This window comes from Apteryx rowi, unplaced genomic scaffold, assembly GCF_003343035.1.
Source record: "Apteryx rowi isolate R43461 unplaced genomic scaffold, aptRow1 scaffold_51, whole genome shotgun sequence".
NCBI lineage: Eukaryota > Metazoa > Chordata > Aves > Apterygiformes > Apterygidae > Apteryx > Apteryx rowi.
Window position 1 is genome coordinate 3,517,935 of NW_020450772.1, and position 25,943 is coordinate 3,543,877.

Here is a 25,943-nt window from a genome sequence, read left to right on the forward strand (position 1 = left end):
CAATAATGTTCCCTAACAGCAAGAGCCATACTTTCAAGACATGGGACTGCCAGAGTTAAGAGCAGTTTCTCTGCGGACTGTAGCTTAGCATGTGCGTTAAGAAGACCAGCAATTATTTCCCCTCCTGACTATAAATTGGGAGCTCCCCCTGCAGACCTGTCCCGATCCTGCACTTCTGATACAGGCAAAGTGCCATTTCTGCCACTTGCCCCGGCCCCGAACCTTGCTTTTTGCCTGCACGTGCCCCCCTGTCGCTGCCCGGGAAAGCAAGGGCTGGGCCACGCGGGACCGCGGTTTCCTTGCGCACGAGAAGTTGCAGCTACCTAGCGCGGCGCAAGCAAAGGGGCAGCAAGGCAAGAGCAGGCAGCAGGGGAAGGCGAAGCTGCGCAGAAGCGCGTCTCCGCGGGGCCTGGGAACTCGGCGAGGCAAGGCTGACCCCGGTGCAGGAGCAGGCAGGGAACACCTCGCGACGGGACCCTCGCATGGCCTCTCCGAGCAGCAAGCCCTTACGGCTGCCGTCTCCAGCACGGACTGCCAAAAGGAGTGCGCCTAACCGGCGTCACCACAGTTTTCCGCGGGAGATACCTGCGGGCGGAGGGGGAACCCCACTGTCCTCTGCAACCCGCTCTCCGCGGTCTAAGCACAGCTCAGCGTAAAATCGCTGCCGCCTTTGCCCACGGGGTCCCTGCGCTGTCTGCATGCGCCTCCCTCGTCAAGCCTGTCGGAAGCCCCGAGGTGAAAAGCCTCGTACGAAAGTCAGGCTTGCTTTGAGGACGAGGTGCTTAAAATGGCAGCCAAAGGGAGAGGCGAGAAGGGAGAACAGGTAAAGGAAAACAAAACCCAACATCTGTAGTTTCGGTGTGTTTAATAGACTTTGCAATCTATAGACGTCGCAAGCCAACAACAAACCGAGGGCAAAAGAGGAGTAAGAAAAACCTTTTGCTGAAAGATGAGAAGTGAAAGTGAGAAGTCTCAGGAGAGGCGGTTTTCTGAGGCATCCTGGAAGGTTTGACACTCAGGACTCYGATGGAAAGGCTTGCTTCAAAGTGAACATGACAAAGATTATCTTCTCGTGTTGCTTGTGGGTCCCAAATTCAAAGAGGCAGGAGAAGAGGGCTGAGCCATCRGGGCCCACCCCCATGTACTGCAGATCCGAATAAGCACACAGGCCCTTGGAGAGGATGCTTGGTTTTGTCCAGGATGCTGGATTTAAAGGGCTTTTGTTGAGGTAAATTCCTAAATCCTTTCGGCCCTTTGGGTCCGTAGGGTGAGCGTAGAGCAACCAACTATCTTGGCACCTGGCATCAGGGGGAGGCGGGAAGGCAGTAACACTTCCGTGGCATCCGAAGGGAGGCTCTACCAGCGTTTCAACCCGCTGGCCTCCCTCAAAGTCCACCCCATGGTTGTAGCTGACAGCCTGGATCCTGGCGCCCGTGCTGCTCCGTGCGTTGCAGTAGAGCGCCTCCCGGCCGCAGGTGCGCACCTCCGCCACCTGACACTCCACTGCGTTCTCCTCCTCCACGAAGTTCCCCATCGCCCACGTCGCCCCGTGGTCGGAGCTGAGGAAGCAGAAGGCGTGAGGGGAGGGCTGCTGCCTAGGGTCAAGGATGCGATAGGCATAGGCAGGAATCACAAGGCTCCGGGCCTTGTTGAGCAGCTGTAATCCGTGACCCGGTCCCACTGCAAAAGTGGCCCAGTTGTTGTACTCGGTGCCAATGGCCCCCTCGGTGAGATCCTGGGCAGCGCTCCAAGTGCGTCCCTGGTCTGAGCTAGTGACGTGGCAAAGACGTACCAGGTTGATCTTTGTCCTGAGCTGCTGCTGCTCAGAGATCTTTCCTGGGACGGCTATGAAGAAGAGGATGAGGTTCCCCGAGACCTCATCGTAAACAGGACAGGGGTTCATAGATCGGTAGTCCTTCAGCTGCGCACTGGCAATGGTCTCCATCCTACTCCACTACCAGGGCCCGTGTGAAGGGAGGCAAGAATGAAACACACCGTTACAAATAAATCCACATCACAGAGTGAGGATGCCCAGACAAAAGTTACAGGTCAAAGCACGAGAACAAGAGAGAAGTAACAAGTTAGTGGATAGAGCAAGAAATGAGAAGATGATACACTGGTATCACCAAGGGTAAATGAAAATAAATGGAGATCATTTGGATAACAGTGTGCTCATGCACTTCACATTTCACCAAATAGCTGGTCTGATTTCCTTTTTATTTACTGCTCACTGAGGAGTTGATGCTCTGTCTCTCAACATGATCAGTGTCCTATGACACTGTATAGAAAACCACAGTAAATGAATCTTCAGAATTTCTCACAAACATATATATGGACACACAGACAGGCACAGTGGTCAAAATATGCTGTTACAGACACTGTGCTGTGTCAGTGTTTCTCAGGAAGCCAGCTATCTATCTCAGCCCTTTTCAAGTACATTGGGTGCAGACAAATTCATTTCCCGTTGAGACTCCTACTCTTCCATTTTGATCAGTGTGTGAATGGGCGTCTCATCCTATGGTGCAATACCTTGCTGGAGCTGATTGCATGGCTTTACATGGTCTCGTGTGGAAATCTGGGCCTTGAGCTGTCGGACATCACACAGCAAATCAGTAGCGGAGCAGGTATACCTTTCCTCCCACCTCTCTATCTTTCTTTATGTGAAAGAGCATACAACACAATCATGTTTCTATCACTTCTGTTGCAATTAGAAAATTATTCCTATGTAGAGTTTTTGGTTTGGTAAAAAAGTGGCAATTATGCAAATTAGCTTTTCTACCCTGGCTTACTGTTTGTCCTTTTTGCTCATGACTTTGCCCATTCAACCAGTGTTTCCTTTTTTGGAATATTTAATATTTCTATTTTAAGAAACTCTAGCATATGAACAGAAATTACTGAGTTTATGACCAACTAAGCTCTACTTAACTGAATTAGAGGGGGTTACACAAGGTGTTACCTGAATGATACGACAGTGCAGGTGGGCTCTGAGGCTGCTTCTGTGAGACAGAGGCAGACTCCAGCTCTTAAGAGTCTATAATCTAAGACAACCAGTAACCAATGAAGGATTGCAAAAGAAGAATATAATGGGTTTTTTTAAACATTAATGCATTTGCAAATGCAAGAAATGATTCTAAATAGAGTATCCACCACCCCCAGTCACCCAGCAAGATAACTGTTATTATTAACTGGTGGATTAATAAGGTAGCCAATTCACTGGCACAGATAAACCAGACGACACTCTTGCGTGGGGAGACTAGCTATTCTCAATTGTTTTTTAAACCAGAAATTAGTTCTAAGAGGATGAATTAAAAAAAAAAAAAAAAAATCACTGGTTGCTAATTCACTCCTCCCCATCCCTATGATACTCCCCATTTCTGTCTCTCCTCCACATCTTTGCTGTAGCAACAGGACTTCTTTCCCATCTCTTGCATGTTCTCTTGCACGTGCTCTCCGTTTCCCCAGCTTTGCAGTGATGGTCAAAGATATCCCCCGAAAATCTACTGCTCCTGCCCCGCTTTGTTCCCCCAATGACTGCCCAATAATTGAATTCAAGTGACTATCATAATACACTTGTATTACTTGTAGGCGGTATTTGACTCCTTAAATTTGGGGAGAAGGAGAGCTGTTTACCTACACTGGAGAGGGCAGACACATTCAACTCATTTGGGCACAGGGGAGCAGTACGGTTGGGCAGTCTCCCCCACTTTTTCCCCATGCTGGTACCTGAACATGGTGCGTGGTTGGGTCATACACGCCTCTGCGCATGGCGATTAGCTTGGCATGTTCATCCACCACATCCTCCCGTTCCTCAGCAAATGCCAGGATGGTGCTGAAACGCGGCAGGTAGAGCAAGGCCGGAATTCGATAGCTCCATGTACCGTTCTGGAACAACGTCTCCTGCTTCAGGCCAGGAAGCGAAGCCATTGTGCTAGAGAAAGGAAGAAATGCACTGCATTTTGACCCACTCTTGGCCAAGCAAAGTATGAGAGTGGCTGGGGCAGATTCCACTGCTTCTTGCCCTCCTGGCTCAGGGAGATCTATCCTGCACTGAAATGCAATTTCTGCTCCTTTTGGTTTCACTTTCTTCTTGTGCCCTTCCAAAGAGAACCCACTTGTTATCATACTAGCTCACAGCACAGACCAGACTTACCCTGGGAACAGCCTGGTTGATTTTACTGGAGTGAAGTAAGGTAAGTACATTAAATACAGTTAATGAAATAGCTGTCTGTTTTTTTTTTTCCTTTCTTTCTTTTTAAATGAAATTCACAGGCTGGGATTTTTGTGGGTTTGCTTCGTAATTGAGAAGATTGTTGATAATCAGACATTATGGTATTTCCCTTCAGAAGGGCATTACTGTCCTTTTTTGATGATGTTTCCAAAATCCAATACAGAACTTCTGCTTTGCCAAATGTGAGCTTTGAATCCCATAAAGGTGACACACTGAGACAACTCCTGACCCCAGTTATGCCCTCAGTTGAAGGTGGTAAGCACTGAGTGTGGAAAAAGAAGGAAAGAGCACTTTTTTATTCTCCCTCCTATCAGATGAAAGAAGTTAATGGTGTCTAAATGGTCCCTGTTGGATGGTGTCAACCAGCTGGAGCTCAGAGGTCTGAGTGTGCCAGGTGAGGGCCCAAGGTATTGGGTTTAAGAACTGGGATTGGGCCCTGCGGATTTCTAACTGGAAGGGGGAAGACTGCTGCCTGCCCGAAGCGGCCAAGCAGTGACTCACAGGACCAAGCACAGGTTCCTAAGGGCCCCACAGCACTTAAAAACAAAGTGATCAGCTGCACGCAGTTAGTGTTGGGTAACACACTGGGTGGGAACGCTGGTCAGGCGAGAGCCTCGTCATTCGTACAGTTACTTAGGAGCAACACTAGCGAGAGAGGCAAACACGAGGGGGCACTAGGGAAGCTGGCTCTGCACACCTGCTCTGTGTTATGGCCCCTCACAGTCCCTCTTCCTCCCCTCTGGCCCGCTCTGCCCAAGTCCTCTTGCAGCAAGCCTTTCCCATGAACTGATCTACTGTGGTAAAAACCCACTGGCTCAGGGGAACGATGTCTGAGCAGAGAGAGAGAAAGAGGAAAAAAAAAAGTTCTCTGACATTCTGACATGATGCACCAGAGACTGAAGGCCTGATTATCCTCTGCTCAGCAGAAGAAGGGGGAAAAAAAAAAAAGAAAAACAAATATCAAGCCTTAGATCTCTGACRCATCGAGTGGGTAGGATGGCAGGGAGAAGATGACAATACACTATGAGTAAGAAATTCAAATGCCTCCTACCTCAGCTGAGGCAAGACTTGCAATGCTCTTAGTTAAGGATTCTCCTATTTACCTCAGTCTTGGAAAGCTCTGTAGTGGCTACTGGCCATGTGTCAGATCCTTACCTTTTTGAAGGATGTCTTGCTAATTCAGGACTAGATGGAGGCAAACTGGAAATCACTTATGCAGCTGCAGAGGAGTTGTATCTATGTGGAGAGCAGTTCTCACCCTTCTGTTTTACAAGAGAGAAAAGAAGATGTTACTAGCAGTCAGCCTAACCTCGAAAACACTGTTAGCCAGTTTATTTTACAGTGCTGATTACTGAGTTGGGACAGCTCAGATGAGCTAAGTTCGGCCTCCAGACACAGGACAATCACATTCTGCTCTGGTCCAGATCCACAGCTACACAGCAAGCACTCACATATTCCTTGCTTTCACCTCTCCTATGCTATACATATCAATGAGACTTTTGAACTCGTAGCACTGATCAAAAAAAGTCCGAACTGCGTTGCATGAGCTAAAGCCAGCTGTACAGATTGGGGGAAGGCGCAGGCCTATCGTCACTCAGAGGCAAAGCCACTGGAGAGAGAGGTCTGTCTCAAAAGGGCAGCTTCTCCCTCCTCTCCGTCACTGAAGGTACAGCAGTCTGAAAAAAAAGAAAGCAGCAGAACCRCTACTATACAGAAATATTACTGGGGATTGATCTCAGCTATCCATGCAGCAGTATGAAGAAAAATAGGAAGACCTTCCCAGAACAGATAGCTGTGTTGTACAGCACATACCAGCATGCATCTAGCTATTTATATAGAGCATGGTCTTGGCTGTGTTCTCGCGGCTCCTGTAACAGAAGCTCACCAGAGCGCTTCCAGACTATTTAAAGGGAGATTAGTCAGTCTCTTCCTAGCGCAACAGAGCTCCCCTAACCCATTCTGCTACTGCAAGCCTGCTCCCACTGGGACTTGCATCCTAGCGCGCCTGGTTTGGACCCAGCGCTGCAGGTTCCTTGTGCCCTGTCTGACAGGGTAGGGCAAGAGGGAGGCAAAAAATAAGGGCCTGGGGCTGCCCCACAAAGCCCCGGTGCTTGGGAGAGACCAGGCTGCAGGAAAGGCTCTGAGACAGCCCTGCAGCACGGGGGTCTGGGAGGGGAACGGCCTACGGCACCCAGGTCCCCCCCGTACGAGCCTGTCATCTGCAGCCTTCTTCCGTGCTCCTCCCCTTCGCCTCGCCATGCYGGAGCACAGATCTGCTCAGTGTGGGAGTCACAGTACTCCTCTTTTCCTCCTGTTGCCAAATGGGGAATGAGGGAAGGTGGGATGCTACAAGGCTGGGAATAGCTGCCATAGAAACAAGCCGGAGGTTCCTGGCCATGGAGTCCTCGAGCACCACCGAGGAACGCGCTAGAACCAAGCGACTCTGCCGTCTATCCAGAGACTGTATGGGGTTATGTGCCAGTGTGCGTGTACATGTATATACACACATGTGCATATATACACCCTACACACAATGCGTGTATTGCGTACATATGTATATATACACACACAACGCTATATCCATCTGAACAGAGACTCTTCAATCTTTTCTCAAGAACGCTTAAAGACAGTATTCAGCTTCTTCTACCTTCTTCCTAGGTGGATCCTCAAGCAGAGATTGAGTCACAACAGAATTTCTGGTTTTCACACAAAATCAACAATGCAGAGTTTTTACATAAGCTTGARGTTCTTAATATAAAGAATTTGAGTGCTGGCTTAGTTGCTTTTCAGGACAGTTGAAAGGAACTGAGCCTTCTCTTAAACTCTGCCCATTTCCAAAGGCAAAAACATTAGGTAACCTCTCCTGAATAAAGGAGAAGTAAAACCAGCAAATCACCAACAGGACAGCCACATGAAGACTGTTCAAAAGCTCATACCCCAGCACTGCGGGAATTCAAATCGCACATGCCCGTCTTCTCTGAAATTCGCTTGCCAAGGGCAACTTGCCTGGGGCCACGATGCTACTCTGTTCCTAAGCCCGCCTGAAATGCCATCCGCCAGCTGGCCTGCAAGGAAGAAGGTGGTAGTGCTGTCGTAACCAGGACGATCTAAGGACACGGGCAAGACACAGTTAGTAGGTCACGGCAATATCTTTTGATAGTCCAAGAGACGTAACTGGAAAAAAGAGACAAAGCTTTGGGAACACAAAGGCCTGAAATACAAGCAGGAGACTGCAGAGCTATGTACAAATTGAGAAGAATTGCTCAGACCTGCATCAGATCATCTTTGGGGGGAAAAAAAAGAAATTAGCTGGACTTGTGAGTCTAGCATGTGGGCTAGTAGGGGGAGGAGAATTTGATAAGGTAATTCTTTCCTAGGAGAAAAAAAAAGAGATAGCTGATACCTTTTTCCAGACCACAGAGAAGCTAGTAGGGAGAAGGGAAATCATTCAGGGAAATCATCAGCCATTAAACTAGTATTCCTCCCAATTYTTTGGTATTTAGCAGGGTTCTGAATTTAATTCACAGGCTCATCTTTGAAAAACGTCCTGTTCAGGGAGACCAAAGTTTACCTGCAATTCCTCTAGGGAGGCTGCTGCACTGCACTCCAGCCCCTCACCCACAGGCAGGGAGGAAGAACGGCAAGGTGGAAATACATAGAAGAAGAGGGGAGTTAAGTTGGAGGAAAACATTGCTCACAGAGTTTGCAAGTTATCCAGCTACAGTGATTTCCAAAGCAGAGTGCTTCTAGCACATGAGAAGAGTTGAAAGAAATAGAGTTGTCAAGAAACAAGTCTATGATGGGTCCGAGGTCTGGAAAGGGCCCAAAGCTGCAGTCAGGGGTAGGAGCTGGTGGGCACGGGGAGGAGGAACTTGTTCCTGCCACTTCCGCCCCCCAAGGCAGCTCACACGGGCTTTTCTACAGAGCAGGACCAGCCCTTGCACGTTTATTTGCTTTAACCCTCTCTAAGAARAGTGACCAAAAAAAAAAGGTAACATTTCCACTGGCCTTGGCTTCTCTAGAAACCTGTCCGTAACACCCTTGGGCCCAAGCTGAGATGGCAGTATGCCTTTAAAACCAAACCAGCAGAAACGAGGTAACAGGCTGAACTCCCTTCCCTCGGTCCCCATCTGAGCGGTCTGCTGCTCTGCGCTGGAGTCAGCTGGCTCCTGCGGGAATTCAGGTAGATCCCAAACAAACACCTCCTACTCAAGGGAGGGTTTTTTGGAGGAGGAAAAAATACAGAGAGTCAAGTGCAAAACCCAATTAAAATCCTGCTCTGAAAGACAGGCACGAGAATTCAGCTCCTGCCCTTCTCTRCTCAACATCACAACTGGATTTATAGTGTTTTCCAAACTGATAAAACTTGGCTGAACGCTATGCTGAAATACATTTTCTGTTTTGCTTTTCTAAAGAAAAGATGATATTTCCATTGGGATATTGCATAGAGGGGAACCAGGGGAAGCCACGTTCCAGTTGCACAGGGCTAAGACATACGAGAGCCACTTTGCTCCTGAAATACTTGCTGCATAGCGTATTGCTGCGCGTCAGCCTTTCCCCCCAGCTAGTTGGAGTGGCCGTGCCCATGTCTGCCGAAGCCCAGCACCCGAAAGCGCTTCCCTCCAGCCTCCTCGTGCCCCCGGAGCGGATCCTGCACGCAATGCAGCTCACGGGAAAGGCAGGCAGCGCGCTCGTCCAGCAAATCGCCCTCAAAGCGAGCTCAGAAAGGAGAGCCACCAGTGTGACCTGTCGAACAACAAACTCGGATTTCTTTGATACGTTCAGAATTCGAAACTGAGAAGGCACAAAACTAGATTTACTTTGATCTGGCAGCTAACTGGATTAAACTTCTTAACTTCAGCAGAAACAGAAAGTTTCTCTTGTGGGAAAGCTTCGCACCACACTTACAAGGGGATTTTCAGCCTCCTCAGTCCAAGCTTTCCTACATAATCAGCCAAGTTCTGCTTTTAAAGTGCTGCGGCTCAGCCTGGCAGTGGTTCCCGTGCTTCAAAGCACAGGGTTTTCTTAGCACTACAGAGGCATTACGTGGAGCAGCAGTGTTTTTCTTAGCATATGTTTGGTGGCGGACTGCATGAACTGCACTTCTAACTGAGCCCACAGAACATTGCATGCTCCTTCCTAGCTCCTACCAATGCCCAGTGTTATGAAAAAGTAAGAATTTTAGCAAAAGAAATACCTCTTCCACTCCGTGTCTCCTTGAAGTCACGCCAAAGGGAAAAAGCACGCCTATTGGGTTGGATAAAAGGGAGGATTGCCGTGGTCTTACTGACTAGTCTCCAGCCTAAAACATTATCTGTACTGGCAGGGATGTTCAGCTGTCTTGGATCCCCAAGAAGAGGTAGCAGCTGGCTTGTGTATACAAGCCCACATTTAAATAGCAAAGCTGTTTTGCATGTAAGGGGAGGTTCCCTCTGAGCTGGACAAATGCTAGCGAAAGACTTAAAAGATCACACTAATTAAACAGCGTATACCAACCAACTGATTGACAGGGTTGTGGAATAGCTATTCTTGCTACTGGTTAAGGAGCTCGGCGTGCTGTTTTACTTCTCCGTCCTCTTGTCCAGAGRAGAGACGATTCCTCCCAGCACCAGGACTCCCAGGGGTTCCTTGCAAAGGGCTCCTGAGCGCCGGGAAAGTTTGCCACAGGAACCCCCAAAGCAGTTATAAATGGCAGGTGAGGGTGCTCTGATGATCTGAAACATTTCTCCACTGGCTCTGCCCACCTCCCACCCCTCAGCACGCTGTTTCTAGATGAAGAAATGGGTTAACACAGGAGTCCCCCGACTCGTGAAGGAAGGACTTGCCGGTGCCTGCAGCCACAGCCCCCCGTGTGCAGGTGATACCAGAGACGAAGCTCAGCCGGCAGCTGCAGCCACTGAGCTAATGAGCAGAGTCAGGCGGGGAAGAAGGGGAGAGCACGAGCCCAGGGGCCCGCACGGACTCTGTGGTGAGACGCGGGGGGAGAAGAGGATGACAGCACCTTCCCCCAGGTGGGCCCCCGGCCGGCTTAGAGGCAGCACCTGCACCAGTCCCTGAGCAATCAGGACCACAGTCTCGTGACTGCCTCATGCTACAGATCCAGAGATGGTCTTGCCTTTCCCATTCCTTGCTGTTTCTCCTGCTTTCTCTTCCTCTCTTGTGCATTCCCATTGCTGTCATTAATGCTTCTTGTCTCTGAAGTGATCTAGCTGTTAAGTAACCTAGGAGGAAAAAAAACAAACCTAAATAACAATCCTACAGCCAGATATTGCTAATAGTGAAGAAGGAGGACACAAAGCCCCCTCACTTGGTGGCAGTTGTGCAAGCCACAAGGAGGTGCAAGGGTGTGGACTGACAACCACCCAACCAATTTAGTTTGATGCTATTGCTTTACCATCTTCCCTCTCTCTTGAGCAACCCTGTATCCCTTCCTGTGCCAGCACTGACGCTCATCTTACCTTGGCAAGACATCAGAGGATGTCAAGCTGCCAGAAAAGTAATCCAGCAAAAAAAAGTGAATAGCTTTCTGCAGAGTCAGTGCCCTGGACTGCTTCATCAGGAGTCGGACAAGCAGCAGGACCAGCAGTGGGAGAGGGAGCACGAAGCTGCTGTCGGGAGGAGCAGACCCACCTCTGACTGGGAGCTAGACATTAGATCACATYGGCTGTATCGTAAAACAACACCCCATGTTTATGAACTTTGCTTTAAAGAATTGCTTCAGACTGAGAGACACAAAAGGAGCCTGAAGCACCTGTATCTCACTGCTTTACCTGGAATCAAACACCAGTCAACGTGAGGAAAAACCCCTCCAGAGACATCGGCACTGGTATACGCTAGGTAATAACTTCTAACAGCGACTCTTGGAGAAAAGCCGGAGTCAAGTGCAATGGAAGCAATTCAGAGAGGCACTGAAGAGGCTGCTACGGTCTGCCAGAAAGTGAGACAGGGACGACTGCTTCGGGGATTTCTTCACCTTTGTAGCRCTGCCTGGCTCACCGGGGCGTTCCTCAGGCAGCGCTCTGACCCTCGCACTTTGCCTCTGCCGCCAGACRGCCCGTAAAGGATCATTTGCTTGACAGAAATCACCCTGCCCGGCTGCGGCATAAATCCKGCCGTCCCTCTCTCCCCTCGGAGCGGGAAGCCCCAAACGGGGCTTGCTGCGGCCGGCGGCTGTCGTGGTGGCAGCAGCTCCCTGCTCGGCGCTGGCGGCAGCACGGCCGCGTCCCCGAGCGCCTCCGGCACCCGGCGCCCCTTCCGCGCTGCAGCCCGGCCTCGGGCGCGCTCCTCGGGGCAGCGCGTGCTGCAAACCCACCGCGAGCGTGAAGAAGGAGCAGCCGAGACAGGCTAAAAACCGCTACCAGAGCGAAGAGCGCAGGCTTAGTGCTGCTGTTCGGGCAGCCCCCGGCGCCTGTGCGGCACGGCCGGAGTGYGGGCAGCCGGTGGTCCTACCCCGGCACGGCCGCTGCCGAGCGCTCCCGGCAAGCAGGCCTCCTCGGACACCACCCCGTGCCGCAGTCCTCTGCCTGCAAAGAAGTTGCCTTCCCATGAAAGAAAAAGCGCTTTCTCCAAACAACCCGTTGTGTGCTGTAACTGTTTCACAAAGCCGCTCCTTTGCTGTCTATAAAAACCAGATTTCTCAGTGTGGACGTGCTGGGTCTGATCCCCCCCTCTCCTTCTTTTTGGTGTAAATCAAATTCAGTGGCACCAGTGAAGTTTAAAATAGGTATAGGTCTGAGGAGAATCAAACTCTTCGCTTCTATTATTCCACGCTTATTTCATTGCTCTTCTACCTGATTGTTGTAATGAAAATGTTTTAAAAAAGGTTAAAAAATGCAAATGGGGTGTGTGGGTGCGTTAATAAGAGGATATAAAAATAATGCAGCAGATAATATAACGACAGAATAGTGAACAATGGAGCATTTGCATTCGGAGGACCACGTTCCGCTTCGGGTGCCACCTCTCAGGAAAGCTGCAGCAAGAGCTTCCAAAGGAGGCTAAGGAGGAGTTTAGAAGTTCATGGTAGTGCCTGTACGTGAAGAGAGATTAATAGGAGAACAGCAAAGGTTACATTTAATGAAAGACTGATATCTAGTCAATCAAAAATTATCAATGTATGTCATCATATGGGAATATCGCATCATCTGAGCAGAACCTAAATCCTGTGGAGCTGCAACCTGCATGAGAGCCTGCTTTGTCAGAAAAAAGAACAAGAAAAAGCCAACGTAACAATAACGAAAGTAGCCTGTGTAAACGCTAATGGTAGAGCTCTTTGGGGCAGAGGGCTCGCTGGACAAGGCAGATTTGGATTTCTGGACAAGGAACAAGACATCGGGTTTTTGTTCTGGTTCGGGAAATGAGCCTTTGCATGCATTTGGAATCGCCATCTCACGATCCTCCTCAGCTGCGCGGGCAAAGGAACTGCTGTAAAGGAGCAGGAACGAGGAGCTCGCCTCTCTTAGGGCTCGTACCCGTTTCACACTCCATCGACCCCACTTAAGTTACTTCTGATTTGCATCAGGAGGAGCGAGCGAAGGGCTGTGTTCCCCGTGTCTACTTTCCCAGTAACTAATAGCTTAACTCTTAAAACAAATTTCTCCTCCCAGTGGGAATAGTTGGTCAAAATCCCCCAAATCTACTCCCTCAGCCCCAAGGGCAAAGCCATCACCATATGGCCTGTAGGCTCCTGCCACTCTACCTAGGAGTTTTAGGTTTGTCACAGGGAAGTTTCCATAGCCTGTGAAACACAGTGTCCAGTGAAGAGCCTGCCTATGATAGGAATTTTATCATTTTTCCATTCACTCTGCTCATTTGGAAGGGAAAAAAATAAATATAGTATGTTTTCTGTAACAAAACTAATGACCCAGTTCAAGGAAAGCAAAGGAAGGGAGGTGGAGAGGTGGTGAGATTTACCTACAAAAAGGGGATCGTAGAAACAGGATTTATTTAGCCCTCGAAACAACAAAGCCAGTAAGGAGTCACTGGAGCACGCCAGCGCCTGAAAAACGCAATAACACCTGAGCCCCTTGCTCCTCCCGCTCTGCCCCCCGGGACGCKCGCACAGGCCGGTCTGAAGCACGAGGCTGGCCAGATTCACCCCGGAGCGACTCTTGTGACAGAGAGGAGCCCAAATTCCAGTGCATCCTGCGTCCCCGTGTCCCTTCAGCTCACAGACCAGGAGCACAGGCCTGGTCTGATGGGGACCTTGATTAATCATTAGAGAACTAATTGCTGACGGCCCTCTATGCCCAGGCCAGGCCCTCAGCTGATGTAATGGGACACTATCGCGCTGGTGGCCATGAAGCTATGATAACTGACCTCGGATGAGCCAAAGCTTTACTCGCTTATCATTTGGACTTCCACGGAGCAGAGTGGACATGGGAAAAATAGGTCTGGATTTTAAAAGGAATAGGGTAATGTCATGACCACCTGAAATATTTTGAGATGAATACAGCACTTTGCATCTTCAGTGAACTTCAAAAAATTAAGGGAAAGACTAGCATCAACTTCAGCAGGCGACATAATATGTTTTATAAGAGTCATTCAAACTGCAGCCTTAAAAATACTGGGTGAGTTATCCAAGGATGAGGGAAAACTTCCCTCCTAAGTATAGCACTGCAGAGTTATCTACAGGAATTATGGGTTTATTTGATTTTGTTTGAAGCAACGGGCCCTAAGCTGACCCCAGAAGAGGGACATTCAAATGATAGCTAGAAAGCCCATTTGGGAGAACAGCAAATGTCAGCACAATGTGAACAAGAAATCAAAGTATTGCAGGGGAGAAAATTATAATCAGTTTTGGTATGAAAAGATATAAAAAGCATTACAATAAAGCCGGCCTGGCTCTGCTATATCCACTCCAATGCCCAGGTACGTGAACACACATGAAATTAAAAAATGGCAACCTAAAAATAGTCACAAACATTTAGGCCTTGTCAACTCAAATGACTGTAAATAATGTAAAGTAAGAGCAGCAGCTCAGCCAGTGGCCCTTAAAAGTGTAGGGAAATACCATTTACTGTTTCCACTACCGTGAGTTTGCAGACTTGGACCACAGTTTCACYCAGTTGTTAAAGATTTATATGGGAGGTTTAACAAAGGCCTGTCATTAAACCTTTGGCACAAGCAGTGCAAAGGACGTTGAGTTCATGTTTATACTAACTTATCTGGAAAAAGGGAAAGCTGCTCCTTTAAATTATGTTTGCTCTGACTCTGGAAAGTGAGCAAACTAAGTCCAAGGGAAAGCTTCGCTTTTGATCAGCGCTGATAGGAAGCACAAGGACCGAAGGACACGGAGATTTTCAGTAGGACGTACCTGCCTCAGCACTCAGCACTAAACTGCAAGTTCCTTATAACTTGGGGGAGTTTAGTCCGGATTTGTTGGACATACCTCATCCAGACGGCAAATGAGAGACTGGTTCAGGCTCAGACTGCCAGGTGAGTAAAAGCCTATTCTGGGGGGAGGCCGGAAGAGAAATGGTCTGGGGAAGAAACCCCAGGTGACAAACAAATCCAGCGCCTGGGAAAGAACCGACTTTGCTCCATGAGCAAAGTCACCCTGAAGGAGTCTGGAGCAACCCAGACACGGCACAGTGGTGACACTGTTGAAATACTGGCTGGCAGAAAGGAGAGGCAAAAACACCACTGGCGCAGCCTGGCAGGCATAAAAACCACCGCCGGGAGGAAGCCTGGTCAGTGGGGAGACCCAGGCTGCACAAAACGGGCATTTATGCGACAAACTAAACACCAAACATCCCCCAGACTGACCGAGCAAGCTGCCTCTCTTTTTCCAGGAGCAGGACAAGTTGTGATTTTTCCTGGCAACTGCTTATGTGTGATCTTGCTTTTAAAAAAATAAAGATAGGAAATATGAAAAACAGACTGTTTCCCCCCCTAATGGCAGCCTGATCCATCCCCTTAGCTGATCTTTCCTTTCACTCTCAGGAGACCAGTTGCTGTGCATCCAGCACAGCAGTGAACTCCATCCCAGCAATTATGTATATTTTTAAATGCACAAAGCAAACAGGGACRCAAATCGCATAAGAACAAGCTGCCTCCTGAGATTTCAAACTATTGACAGATTCAACTGTTAAGGCAGATCTGCTACTGGCAGATCTCACTGAAAGCAGGGAATTGCACTAAAAGGTAGAAAAGATTTAAAATGTCATTGCTGAGCCTGCAAAAAGGACTAATTGGCTGAGACTCATTTTAAGAACTAGACAGACWTTTTATCCAGGTCTGATTTTATCCAAACTCCATTCAGGACTGATAAATCTGATCCACTTTAATACCAACTGTGAATATAGGAGTATGTGTGAGACGACACAGCAGTTGACAGAAAAGAAGTGCCTAGAGACAGCGAACCCGCTGTCCCCCGCTGCCGTAATTTGGAGAGGCCATTTGCAAGACAATCTCAAGGGGTTTAATGACATAATTACCATTATCTGTGCCTGAATATGTGGCCAATACTTGGGGTTTGTACGAAAATTCTGCTTTTGGAAGTAGCTTACTCTGTGATTTCTGTAGGCAATTATACCGTCATCTTTACTGTAGTGGCGCCTTGGGGCAATATTTCCTGCTTCCAAGCGGCTCCCCATGAAAGCAGCCCCATTAGGTCTAAAATAAGAAAAACGGACAAGAGTCAGTAAAAGCTAAAACGATTCAGCAGCCTCATCTCCTCCCCCTCTCCTCTTTCCTACCCCAAACCATCTTTGAAACAGATGTCTGTCAGCAAACGTCTAGCAAGTTGCCCAAATTATCAGCAAAACTTGTACTTTGCTATTCCAAACGGGAGCCGTTCCTGAAAGAGCAGCCCCTTCTAACACAGGCGCTTGCAGTCAGCTCACATAAAACTTGAGGAGAACAACAGGGACCATGAGGAACTAGAAATCTAGTGGAAATGCCCGATATTCACTTGGGGATAGAAATGCAGGAAATACCAAATGAAAAATCAAAAAAGAGATGATAGCACCCAAACTGCTTCATTTTTTTCTTGATCACAGTATTGCGCAGAGGTGCTTGATCCAGGAAGGCCCCCTCATGCCATGCTCTGCACGTATACTGAGCTCCTGCTCGAGGAGCTCACATGGAAATATAGGAGTATTTGTATACCGCAGTATGTTATTCCCGTTCTAGAGATGGGAAACTAAGACCCAGAAAAATCCCTGCCTTGCCCAAGATCTCCCAGGGAACGGCAGCGGAGCTGAGCAATGCACCCTGCTCTCACAGGACCGTGAGACTCCCTGCCCTCACCCCGGCCTCCTCTCCCTGCCGAAAAGCTGTGCACGGAGGCGAGGAGACGGCTGCTGCGGGTGAGAAAGGCCTGAACGGGAAAGGGCTGCCGACCTTGCCCAGCGCAGCCCATCCGGTTCGTGCCGGCCTCCCGAAACGAAGGCACGTACGTGGGGCTTCTGGCTGCGACTGCCGAAGCCCAGAATCAGCACCGCGGAAGAGACGGCTCTGCCCTGGCAGCAGCCGTCCCGCAGGCTCCCCTCTCCACCGGGGTCTTCCCTAGGCACCGGAGAGAGCCCTCCCGGAGGGCGGTTTGCATTGCTGCTGCGCCACTGGTGCACTGCACTCCGGACTTCAGCTTCCAGAGCTGTCAGCCTCTGAGTTTTCCCGAGTACTAAAGGCCCATGCAAACAGCACGTCAGGCCCTAAGAACTGTATCAGCTGATACCAGGTGTGAATTTATCCTGATGCAGCTGACAAGGACAGCCTGGCACAGCAGCTCTCCAAACCCACCTGGCATTTCAAACCAGCAGCAACCAGTCTAACAGGCTGCTGCTGTCTTCACTGGCTTCTGGCTCCCTTCAGCTATGAGTTTGCAGGCAGACTCCCCAGACAGACGCTCCTTGCACCCTCCACCCAGTGACCACTGAGGGAGGAAAAACTGAGTGCTCTTCTATTCCTTGATCAACAAAACCAGCCCTTTACCTGCTTCTGTATGGATACTTTCAAATAAAAAAACCTTTGAGTTCTTACCCCTCTGCAGTTCAAATAACCATCCGTGCTCATTTCTTCCATAACAAGTGTCTAGTATGCAACCAGCAAATCTAGAAATAGAGTAGATAGAGCTGGACTTTTTCCCAAGAGCAGCATAAGTGTTGTCTGCCCCAGGGACGCTGGGTCTGATCACCTGCTAACCAGTCTGTCTTGAAAAGCTTCAACCAAGACATCTGCCAATCCCATCTTCCATGTACCCTGGCATTACTAAGCCTTACTGCTTTCAGCGAGGTGTTATTCCCAGGACATTATTTGTCATATCCTCCTCTTGAATGAACCATTTCATCACAAACTAAACTTTCTATACCAGATTCCTTCAATTTTTAGAGGCTGTGACATTTCTGGACAAAGTTTAAGCTTTATGTTGCACATTCTTTCCATGGCTAGAAAGCTTCATGTGGTTCAAACGAAAAGGAACAAGGACTGACAACTCCCATGTGCAACCCCGTAAAATAGGACAGATCAGCAGCAGGCTGCTGAGCAGCCGGCAGGCCGCTGAGGGCCTTCTGGTGCGCCTGCACGTTGCGTTGGTATCTTGTGCTCTGAGGCCGTGTCCTGCGATTTGCACCTGTCCCGTGCTGACGCTTGCGTAGTCCCACCTTCCAAGGAGCAGCGGCGATTGGGTGTTTAATTATTCACCTACCTTCCAGGAATAAGCCTGGAAAACCAAATGAGTTTTAGACCGTGGCTTCTTAGTGACAATTTTCACTAGTATCTTCTAAGCAGAAGTAAGGGATGGGATGGCATCAGAGAGGCAGCAACACTTCAGCAGGAGAGAGGACGGGGGTTTCCTCCAGAGGCAGGAGCTCCTGTCAGTGTATAGAGAGAAATGTCAGTGATGTCAGGGGAGCAGGGTGAGTTTTTCTACCTTTTATTTTTCGAGAATCTCACAAAATCTTCAAGCAGGGATACACAGCATGGCGTGTGCGCTAATTTAAGAAAAGGGATAAAAATAAGGTCAGGTTTTTGTTTAATTAGTTTTAACAGCTTAGAATGAAAAATGAAAGGGCTTGGAGATTTCCACTTCTGCTCCTCCATGCAGCTTAAAAATTAGGTTGACTCTCCCTACACAGAGGGAGAGTGTCTCCACTACGAGATACGTGGAGCTAACAAATATATCTTTGAGCAGTGACTACAATTATTATGGTGTTTAAAGAAATAATGTATTTTTAATCATTATTTTTGACTTGTAAAGAATCTGTAAACAGTGAAAAAAATTAAATCATTCTGCCAGCAGAAAAAGATGTTGCTATTTAAAGTTATTCATTAAGTCTATATTGCTACATATTAGTTAATTTATACAGAGTAGCTGCTATAAATACTCCATTTTTCACACAGAGAAAATTGTGTGAAGGTATGTATCCATTCCTGTTATATGTAAGCAACCATTTATAAGATGCACTGATTTTGTGTCTACATTTACACATGTATACTTGCTTCTACCCATAGAAGGTCCCAAGTTGCCAGACTTAATTCTGGAAACATTTTTATTTCTAGCAAGGCCAGCTGAGTAATTTTTAGCTGTTCTAAATGTACAGGTTTTACTTATTCTCTCTCTCCAAACTCTGTTCACTTAGTCTCATGGTGTCTAAAGCACATGGCTTGGAAGGCTATATAAAACAAATCCAATGCATTTATTTTTAGTCTCTGAAGTGTTTCTAAAACAGGTTCACTGTAACATATGTGCAAGACAGAAAAGTTTTATTGTCACTGGTGTGTAATGAACTGCATAATTCACTCTTGTTTTTGCTTGCTATAAATAAGGTACCATCACTRAATTGTGGTAATAAAACCCTTCTATCACCCCTTTTCACCTGAAAGACTAGCTCAAAATCTGGATGGTTGTAGTTTGCTTCAGTTAGAAGAATCTAATGATAGAATTCGATCTTATTTACAAAATGTGCAAAGTATTTGTTTTCTGAAAACATGTGGAATCAAACAATTTGAATTTCTTTCAGCCAGCATCCCCAGACATAAGATCAACTTTTCCCTGGCTTCTGCCCTGAAACTCTTTGGTCTCTGCCTTAGCTTCTGGTCAGTCTGTTCCCATGCTCCTCCTGGTTTCCCCACCGCCGTGCCTTAATCAAACAACACCTTTGCTTTGCACCGGAATAGCTCAAATTCCTGCGTGCAGTCTCAGATAACTTTGTTTGGGACAGGCACACGCGCTTCGTTGTCTCTTGCAGCTCTCTAAAGGGAAGGGTCAGGACTGTTAACATTTTCAGCGGGGGTTATCCCAACCAGTAACGAAGGAAGCAAAAACGTACGAGCAGGGGGGCAGCACGGCGCCGAGGGATTAGCTGCGGCAGGTCGAGGYGTCACCCTAGCAGCTGCTGTCACCTCGAAAGCAAGTCAGCGCCGGTGCAGCAGGGGCAGCGCAGCAGGGCGCGCGAGGGTGCCTCACCTTCACCACTGCAAAGCCTGCGCATTGGCGCAAGCCGCTGATGAGGCTAAACGAATTCATAGCTACATCTGCTGAGAGCTAAATCTGCCAGAGCCCGGGGCTGAGGCTGTGGGTGTTACTATTCCCCTGACTCAGGCAGAAATATCTCCCAGTGCCAACGCGGGCCCGAGCGCGTGTGGAGCCCGTGGCTCTCCTCGAGGGATCGGCACCCACGTGAGCGAGAGCGGCGCCTGATGAGTAAGACCTGCTGCTGGATTTTGGACTATGCCCCTTCCTTATAGAGCTGTTTTAGCCTCATTATGATGCACAGTGAAACAGTTTACAGATGAAATTCCCCTCCATTTAAAACAGGAGGAGGGGGGGAAATAATAATAATAAAAAAAATCAAAGCCTAATACATGAGCAAGGATGTAACGAGGGACTGATGGCGGTGGGAGGCAGAGGGTTATTTTCAGTTTGCACAAGACTTTCAAAATAATTAAAGCATTTTAGAAAGAAACTGATAAAACGCAGCAAAACAGGCATTTGCTTGTACACTCAGACTGTATTTAAAGAAGAAATACTAAAGAAGCCATGTCCAATCTGAGGGGTTGAAGACAAAAATATTATTTTAAAAGAACTGCATCCRATTCATCAAATAGACATGAAAGCTCCATTCCTACATTCAATGTGTAAAACCTTCCAGAGGAGGTCATTAAAAAGGTTTATGCTTAAGAAAAATGAACGCATGAGAAGGAAGAGAAGACTATATGGTCTTCTCTTGTGCCTTTCTACAGCATAAAAACCCTACAACCAAGCCAATAACTTCTGCATTGAGCCCAAAACGCAAAAAAAAAAAAAAAAAAAAAAAAAAAAAATCGGAGCTAGACGTAATTTAAAAGAGCATCCAGTCTTCGTGTCAGAATTTAAGATGATGGCCAAACTAACACATCACTAGGTAACTTATTGCAGTGGTTCATTACCTTCTGTATTGAAGGCACCTGCCTTCATTCTGGTCTGATACATTCCTTGCACAGTTTGTACGTCCACTCAAGCACACGAACGCTGTTATCTTGTCCCTGGCGGTATGAGCACATTAGACGATCAGATATGGGCTCCTCACCTTCTGTGACTGTATGTCCCCATGCAGAACAACCGTAGAGTCAGGTTATATTCATACCTGCTATTTCCTGCTTCAGAATGCTCCTGCATTGCACAGCTGGAGATTTCAGCCCGTCTCTAATATAGCAACAAATTAATCAAGCAATCTTTATCGCTCTTCCAATCTTGGCAACAACATTGCAGAACATTGGGAAATGAAGCATTTTTTTGCTGTTGTTTCAAAATCACTAGGTATGTACTAAGTCTATACCAAGTACAGGACTTAAGACTTTTCAGGCAGGTGATATACTTCACCTAGTTTTAAAGGGGAACCAGAAATTTAATAAAGCGATGGACCCACCAGCTAGCGGAGCCACTTGTCCCACGCTACTGCACCGCTGTATCACGTGGGAGCCTGAGTGCAGGTACAACCCAAGCAATTGCCTCGTGGTGGCAGAAAGGGCTTGGTCTTGTGGCACACCTCACACCCCTTGAACCCCTACCAGCACATTCCCTTAGCACAGTAGTTACCAGCAGTTAGTTGCTGGCGGCCATAGCCAGGCCACATGTTTTAAATACATCCAGGCTCACCCTCAGAGGCAGCAGTGGGTTCCTGTTTCCCACACGCACCCACGTGCCTATGTCCACGCTGCTCTAGGAATCGCAGTCCTTTTTACAGTTCTTATTAGCATTTTATCTAATGTTCCCAAGCTCAGCTGCTCTTGTATGACAGCGAATTCGTAGCATTTGCTGGTAAATGCCTTTTTTTACATTGACAGGTAAAACTTGTAATCTCAAATTCCTGGAGGCTGAATGATGTGTGAGTCAAAATGCGTATCTCTAGTGATGCTAGGCACGCACCACTCGGTGGTTTCACTGGTGTCATCTGACCCACAATCATTTTCCGTAGAGACTGTTACTTTGGTTGTCTTGAACTGTAGGGCACTTGGCTTGCCTGCAAAGCAAATTCAGGTAGGTGGTGACTCTGCAGCAAAACATGTGATTTCAGCATGCTGTGTGAATGTACTTGGGATGGGTCATTCCTGATGTAAGAAGTGACGCTGAGCATACCTGTGACTACCGGAGATGAATACCTTCTTCCAAAAGTCACTGCAGACACTCAGACAAAGATAGTTACGGTCCACACCTGCTTGACTCAGTCATTCTCTGTTACCCAATAGCTTGACTGATCCTGGAATAACTTAATACTACATTTGAACATATCCTTTAAACCCATACCTAGTTTTTAACAAACCTAAAGCAACTGCAAGTCAATAACATTAGATTCACATATCAGTAAATGGCTTCTCAATAATTTCTTAGAGTATCAGTTTTGGAGTCAGGAGTATTGGCTTCAGAAATAAATTCTCTTCTTGAACTCTTTATAAAAAAAAAACTTAAAAAAAATAGTGTTTATTGACACCACAATAACCAAATCTCTTCCTCACCCCTTTCTCTCCTAGAAAACATGGAAGTCTTTCTCTCATCCACTGTTATATTCACTTCTGTTTAAACATCTTGTTGGTTAAGGTCCGTTTGGTAGCCTAACAGCAACCCACCTGTTCAGGATGGACACCCTTCCTTCCTCTGACAGACAAAGGTGTGTCTGACAAAGATAACTTTGCTGGTTCGATAGTGCTACTAAACACATAGCTACATCTTTGGGTCACTCAGCTGAGTGAGATTCACTTAGTCAGAAACAAATTTCCGTCTCTCCCAAATATCTTCATAAAAGCCCAGCAAGGACATCTATTTGCTTTCCTGCTCACCAGGCAACTGAAAGGGGAAAGCAGTATTCTGCACACCTGTATATACTCATACACACACATACGCCCCTATTTGGCTCACGGTGCCTTTGGAGACTTACATGCTTTCAAAGTTACTCCTCAGTGTGGTGAGCAGCTCCTGTGAAAGCTGCAAATCATTTTTGGGGAAGACACCAGGAGCAATTTGTTAAGAGCTGCAAACGATGTCAGCATTGTAAAGGCCACAAAAGAGAGACAAGTCTCTTCCCCAGCCCAAGTAACATGGGAAAGGGGTGGCTGTTCAATGCACACAGGAACTTTGAAATGGAGAATATTGTTACAGATCCATCTCTTTGGCTGGCAAGGCATAAACCAGTTTATGGAAGAGAAATGAATGAAAAATAGATGTATGTTAGAGTTTAGGGTTAGGAAGGATTGAAGGTGTAATACTAATTGTGGTCCGGTTAACAGAAATGCATCCATTACAGTTGCTAATACAGGATCAAGCCCTTGGGGCTTTAGTCTTGGGACAGGAGGAAGCACAGTAAGAAAGGGAAAAGAAATAGCCTCTTCTTTCTTTTTGAGCTGTCCCTAACAGCAGCTCTTTTTATTTTGCTGTTCCACTGAGCCACAGAAACAGAAACAGCCTCAGTGAATCTCTGCACCTCAGAGTAATTTACAAACCAAACTCAACACCACAACCAACAAACGTGTCCTTCATGCACTTCCAGTAACACTGGAAATGGTCCCAGAGCAACCACTAGTTCCAAACAGCCCAAAAGTCTTAGCAGAACTGAAATCAGGATCCAAATTTAGCAGCTATGAGCTGAACGTTGTGGTCCAGGTTATGAAAGGAACAAGCAGACTTTCTCGTCTCCCAGAATGAACGGTCCCCCGTAGACCCAGGAAGCAGAACGATGCAGGCCCAGGGCATGACCTCAGGCTGTGATCCGTCCTTATAAGGATAAAGCTCTCAAAAATTTTGGAAAACATGATATTCATGCAATATGTCCCATTTGACCAACCTGGAGTAACTTGGGTGGGCAAGCAGATCTCCCTGTGCAAGAGGAAGGTGTGGGGCAACAGGGGTTCAGAGAGACAGCAGAAAACCCAGAACAAAAATTGAGACTGTGACCCTCTAGAGTACTGGATATTCTGTAAGGTAACAAACCAGTGCTATCTGTAAGTTCTCAAAACAGCATCTAATGACTAATCTTTGGTACTATTTTGTGCCCTTCTCTCAGTGAACTGTCAATTTTATATTCACATTTCCTATATAACATCTCTTTCTACAATTCCTGTTAGCCCCATCAGTCACAAAATCGTGTAGGTACTTAGAAAGGCTTTGACAGCTGTAAGAATTCAACAAGACAAAGTCAGCAATGAACACTTAAGTAGTCAGTTCACGTTTAACCCCGTCTTGCAAAGGCAGAAGGACCCACTGCTGTTCTGCTGTTGTAGTGGCTCGTCTCCTGGAAATGCTTGGGAGTATCGGCATAGTCCACGTACCAATGCACAGCAGAGCGGGACCCTTGTGCTGAAATTCGTGCGTCCTGGATGAGGATACATCCACATATGAGGGCACCTCTGGGAAATAAAATCAAGTCTCTGCACTCCACCATTGCTATGTTGTTTTCTCTTCTACCTAGCAAGTGTCATGGCAGTTATGGATTTTTCTTCACTTATCTGCACCGCAGGAGCGAGCGTTGTTAATAAGTGATAGGAAGCCATCAAGCCCTGTAAAAGGGATTCATTCTTATAGCACAGGGAGCAATACACAGGTAACGGAGAGATTAACAGAGCCCTCTCTTCAGCGTTTACTTTCTATTCCTTACAGTTTTCACCCTCAAAAACAAGAACACTGCCATTAACTGTAGCCACTCTAAATCAACRGGTAATCTATTGCTCACGAGGGATGAGAGGGTGTGGTCATTAAATGAGAAAATCCAGTCATTTTCTCAATAATATCTGGAATACTACAGCATGTCATGACAGGACAGTGACRTGCACGTCAAAGCAATGTTCAGGACGTTTGAATAAGGCTTGTAAGGTGTGGGATGGTCTCCTTACTCACAATGATCTCAAACAAAAAATCCTGCAAAGTCTTCATTACCCTGCACAGATGAAGCACTACAGTCTCTGAATTAACTGAAACTTTTTTCTCTTTTTCTGCTTTGTTTTTTGTTTGTGTGTGTTTGTTTCCAGCTCTGCCTCAGATAAAGCCGATGGAGTTATGGAGGTTACCTGTCTTCTGCTGCTCCGCTGCTGATGGAGCTGCTGATGGATCGTCTCAGTTGCCATAGAGACAAGATCTGGAAGCCATGGACAGGCACAGTGGAGGAGCTGCCGGTGGGCTCTCCGCCGGTGGCCTCTGGCAAGGTGTTCCTCAGCAGGTATTACCAGAGGCAGGGTCAGTCTCTGAAGGTGAGGAAGAGTCACACACACATTACATTGCCATTCAAAGAAATTCCAGGTACTATCGGTCCATGCGGCTGCGGAGCAGAGAGAAAAGAAAGACTACGAGAGAGGCAAACGTGGGGCATGCCGCAGGTGAGTACTGACCCAGATAGCACTGCGCTTCCTTTTTTCCAGTGAGACTAGGAACCAGAGGAGTCAGCGAGATTACCAAAGGGCCAGGGAAGATAGGAAACAGTCTCGCTGGTCAGCACATTACAGAACACCCTGCCCTAGGGCACGGCTTGCAGCTGAGTGCCTCCCTTTTCCGGTCAGCCCGAAAATGCAAAATAGTYGGTTCTTTAAACATGCTTCATGGTGGAAAATCCAAGCAAATCTGGGACCATGCCCTGCCACCCCTTCACTCTCCAAGGAAGAAATAAGTTAAGCGGGGAAAGGCATGAAGTAGTCAAAAAAGTAGGTATTTCTTTAGAACACAGAAAGGACAAATGCTAAAAAGTAGAATTATACAAATAATTGTATGGCAAGGTGAGCGGCATATTGAGGAAATAACTAGCAAGGCAGAGCAGTATGCTTAGGGATCAAGCCTGTAGAAATTGCAATGGATTATGAGTGGGGGGCCAGACTTCTCTGAAAAGGCAGTTGCTGCCACCTTGCACTGAAGACAGTTGTGAGAAACACCTAAGCTCCCCTACAAAACTGGGCGCTGAAACAGCAGGAACCYGCCCAGAACGCCCAGGCACTCAGGCATGGCTTGAACGGAAGGTGAACAAGGTGGCTCAAAGGCTTTCTCCGCATACGGACCGTGCGGAGCGTGGCTACAAGGCTAGCGTTTCACCGGGCCGGCACCTTGTCCGAGCAGCTGTCTGTGAAAGAAACTGGAGAAAGACGTGAGGAGCCAGAGAGCGAGCCAGGGAGGGAGCTATCTCGACAGGCTCAGAAGCCCTGGAAACAGGGCCCCGAGAAAAATTTGGAAGTGGTTTTAATCCAAACACTATATGAGAGAAATCTGGAACTGTGAAGACAGAAAACACCCTTTGCTTGATCTCCCAGGTGTCCAGGGAAACTG

At 47.5% G+C, this 25,943-nt stretch overlaps 2 protein-coding genes across 7 annotated transcripts in view; one reads left to right on the forward strand and one right to left on the reverse strand.

Annotated features, from left to right (window-relative positions):
• Window positions 1–878: 878 nt before the first annotated feature.
• NEU2 (neuraminidase 2) lies at window positions 879–11,384 on the reverse strand. 6 transcript variants are annotated; one of them, XM_026080125.1, is made up of 6 exons: window positions 10,999–11,384; window positions 10,687–10,892; window positions 9,725–10,449; window positions 5,384–5,490; window positions 3,724–3,928; window positions 879–1,954 (listed from the first exon to the last, which is right to left on the reverse strand). In XM_026080125.1, the coding sequence occupies exons 5-6, from the start codon at window positions 3,922–3,924 to the stop codon at window positions 1,016–1,018; spliced, it is 1,140 nt and encodes a 379-aa protein (XP_025935910.1). In that variant the 5' UTR covers window positions 3,925–3,928; window positions 5,384–5,490; window positions 9,725–10,449; window positions 10,687–10,892; window positions 10,999–11,384; the 3' UTR covers window positions 879–1,015. The 6 variants fall into 6 exon arrangements, with proteins under 6 accessions (XP_025935910.1, XP_025935913.1, XP_025935912.1 ...); XM_026080128.1 differs by lacking the exons at window positions 10,687–10,892; window positions 10,999–11,384 and adding an exon at window positions 7,165–7,293 and having other exon boundaries at window positions 9,725–9,754; XM_026080127.1 differs by lacking the exons at window positions 9,725–10,449; window positions 10,687–10,892; window positions 10,999–11,384 and adding exons at window positions 7,165–7,293; window positions 7,800–7,973.
• Window positions 11,385–24,704: 13,320 nt separating this feature from the next.
• NGEF (neuronal guanine nucleotide exchange factor) overlaps window positions 24,705–25,943 on the forward strand; it is a 38,509-nt gene continuing 37,270 nt past the window's right edge. The window contains exon 1 of the mRNA XM_026080066.1: window positions 24,705–25,009. Coding sequence (XP_025935851.1) covers window positions 24,781–25,009 — 229 coding nt within the window. The 5' untranslated portion in view covers window positions 24,705–24,780. The remainder of the gene's footprint in view (window positions 25,010–25,943) is intronic.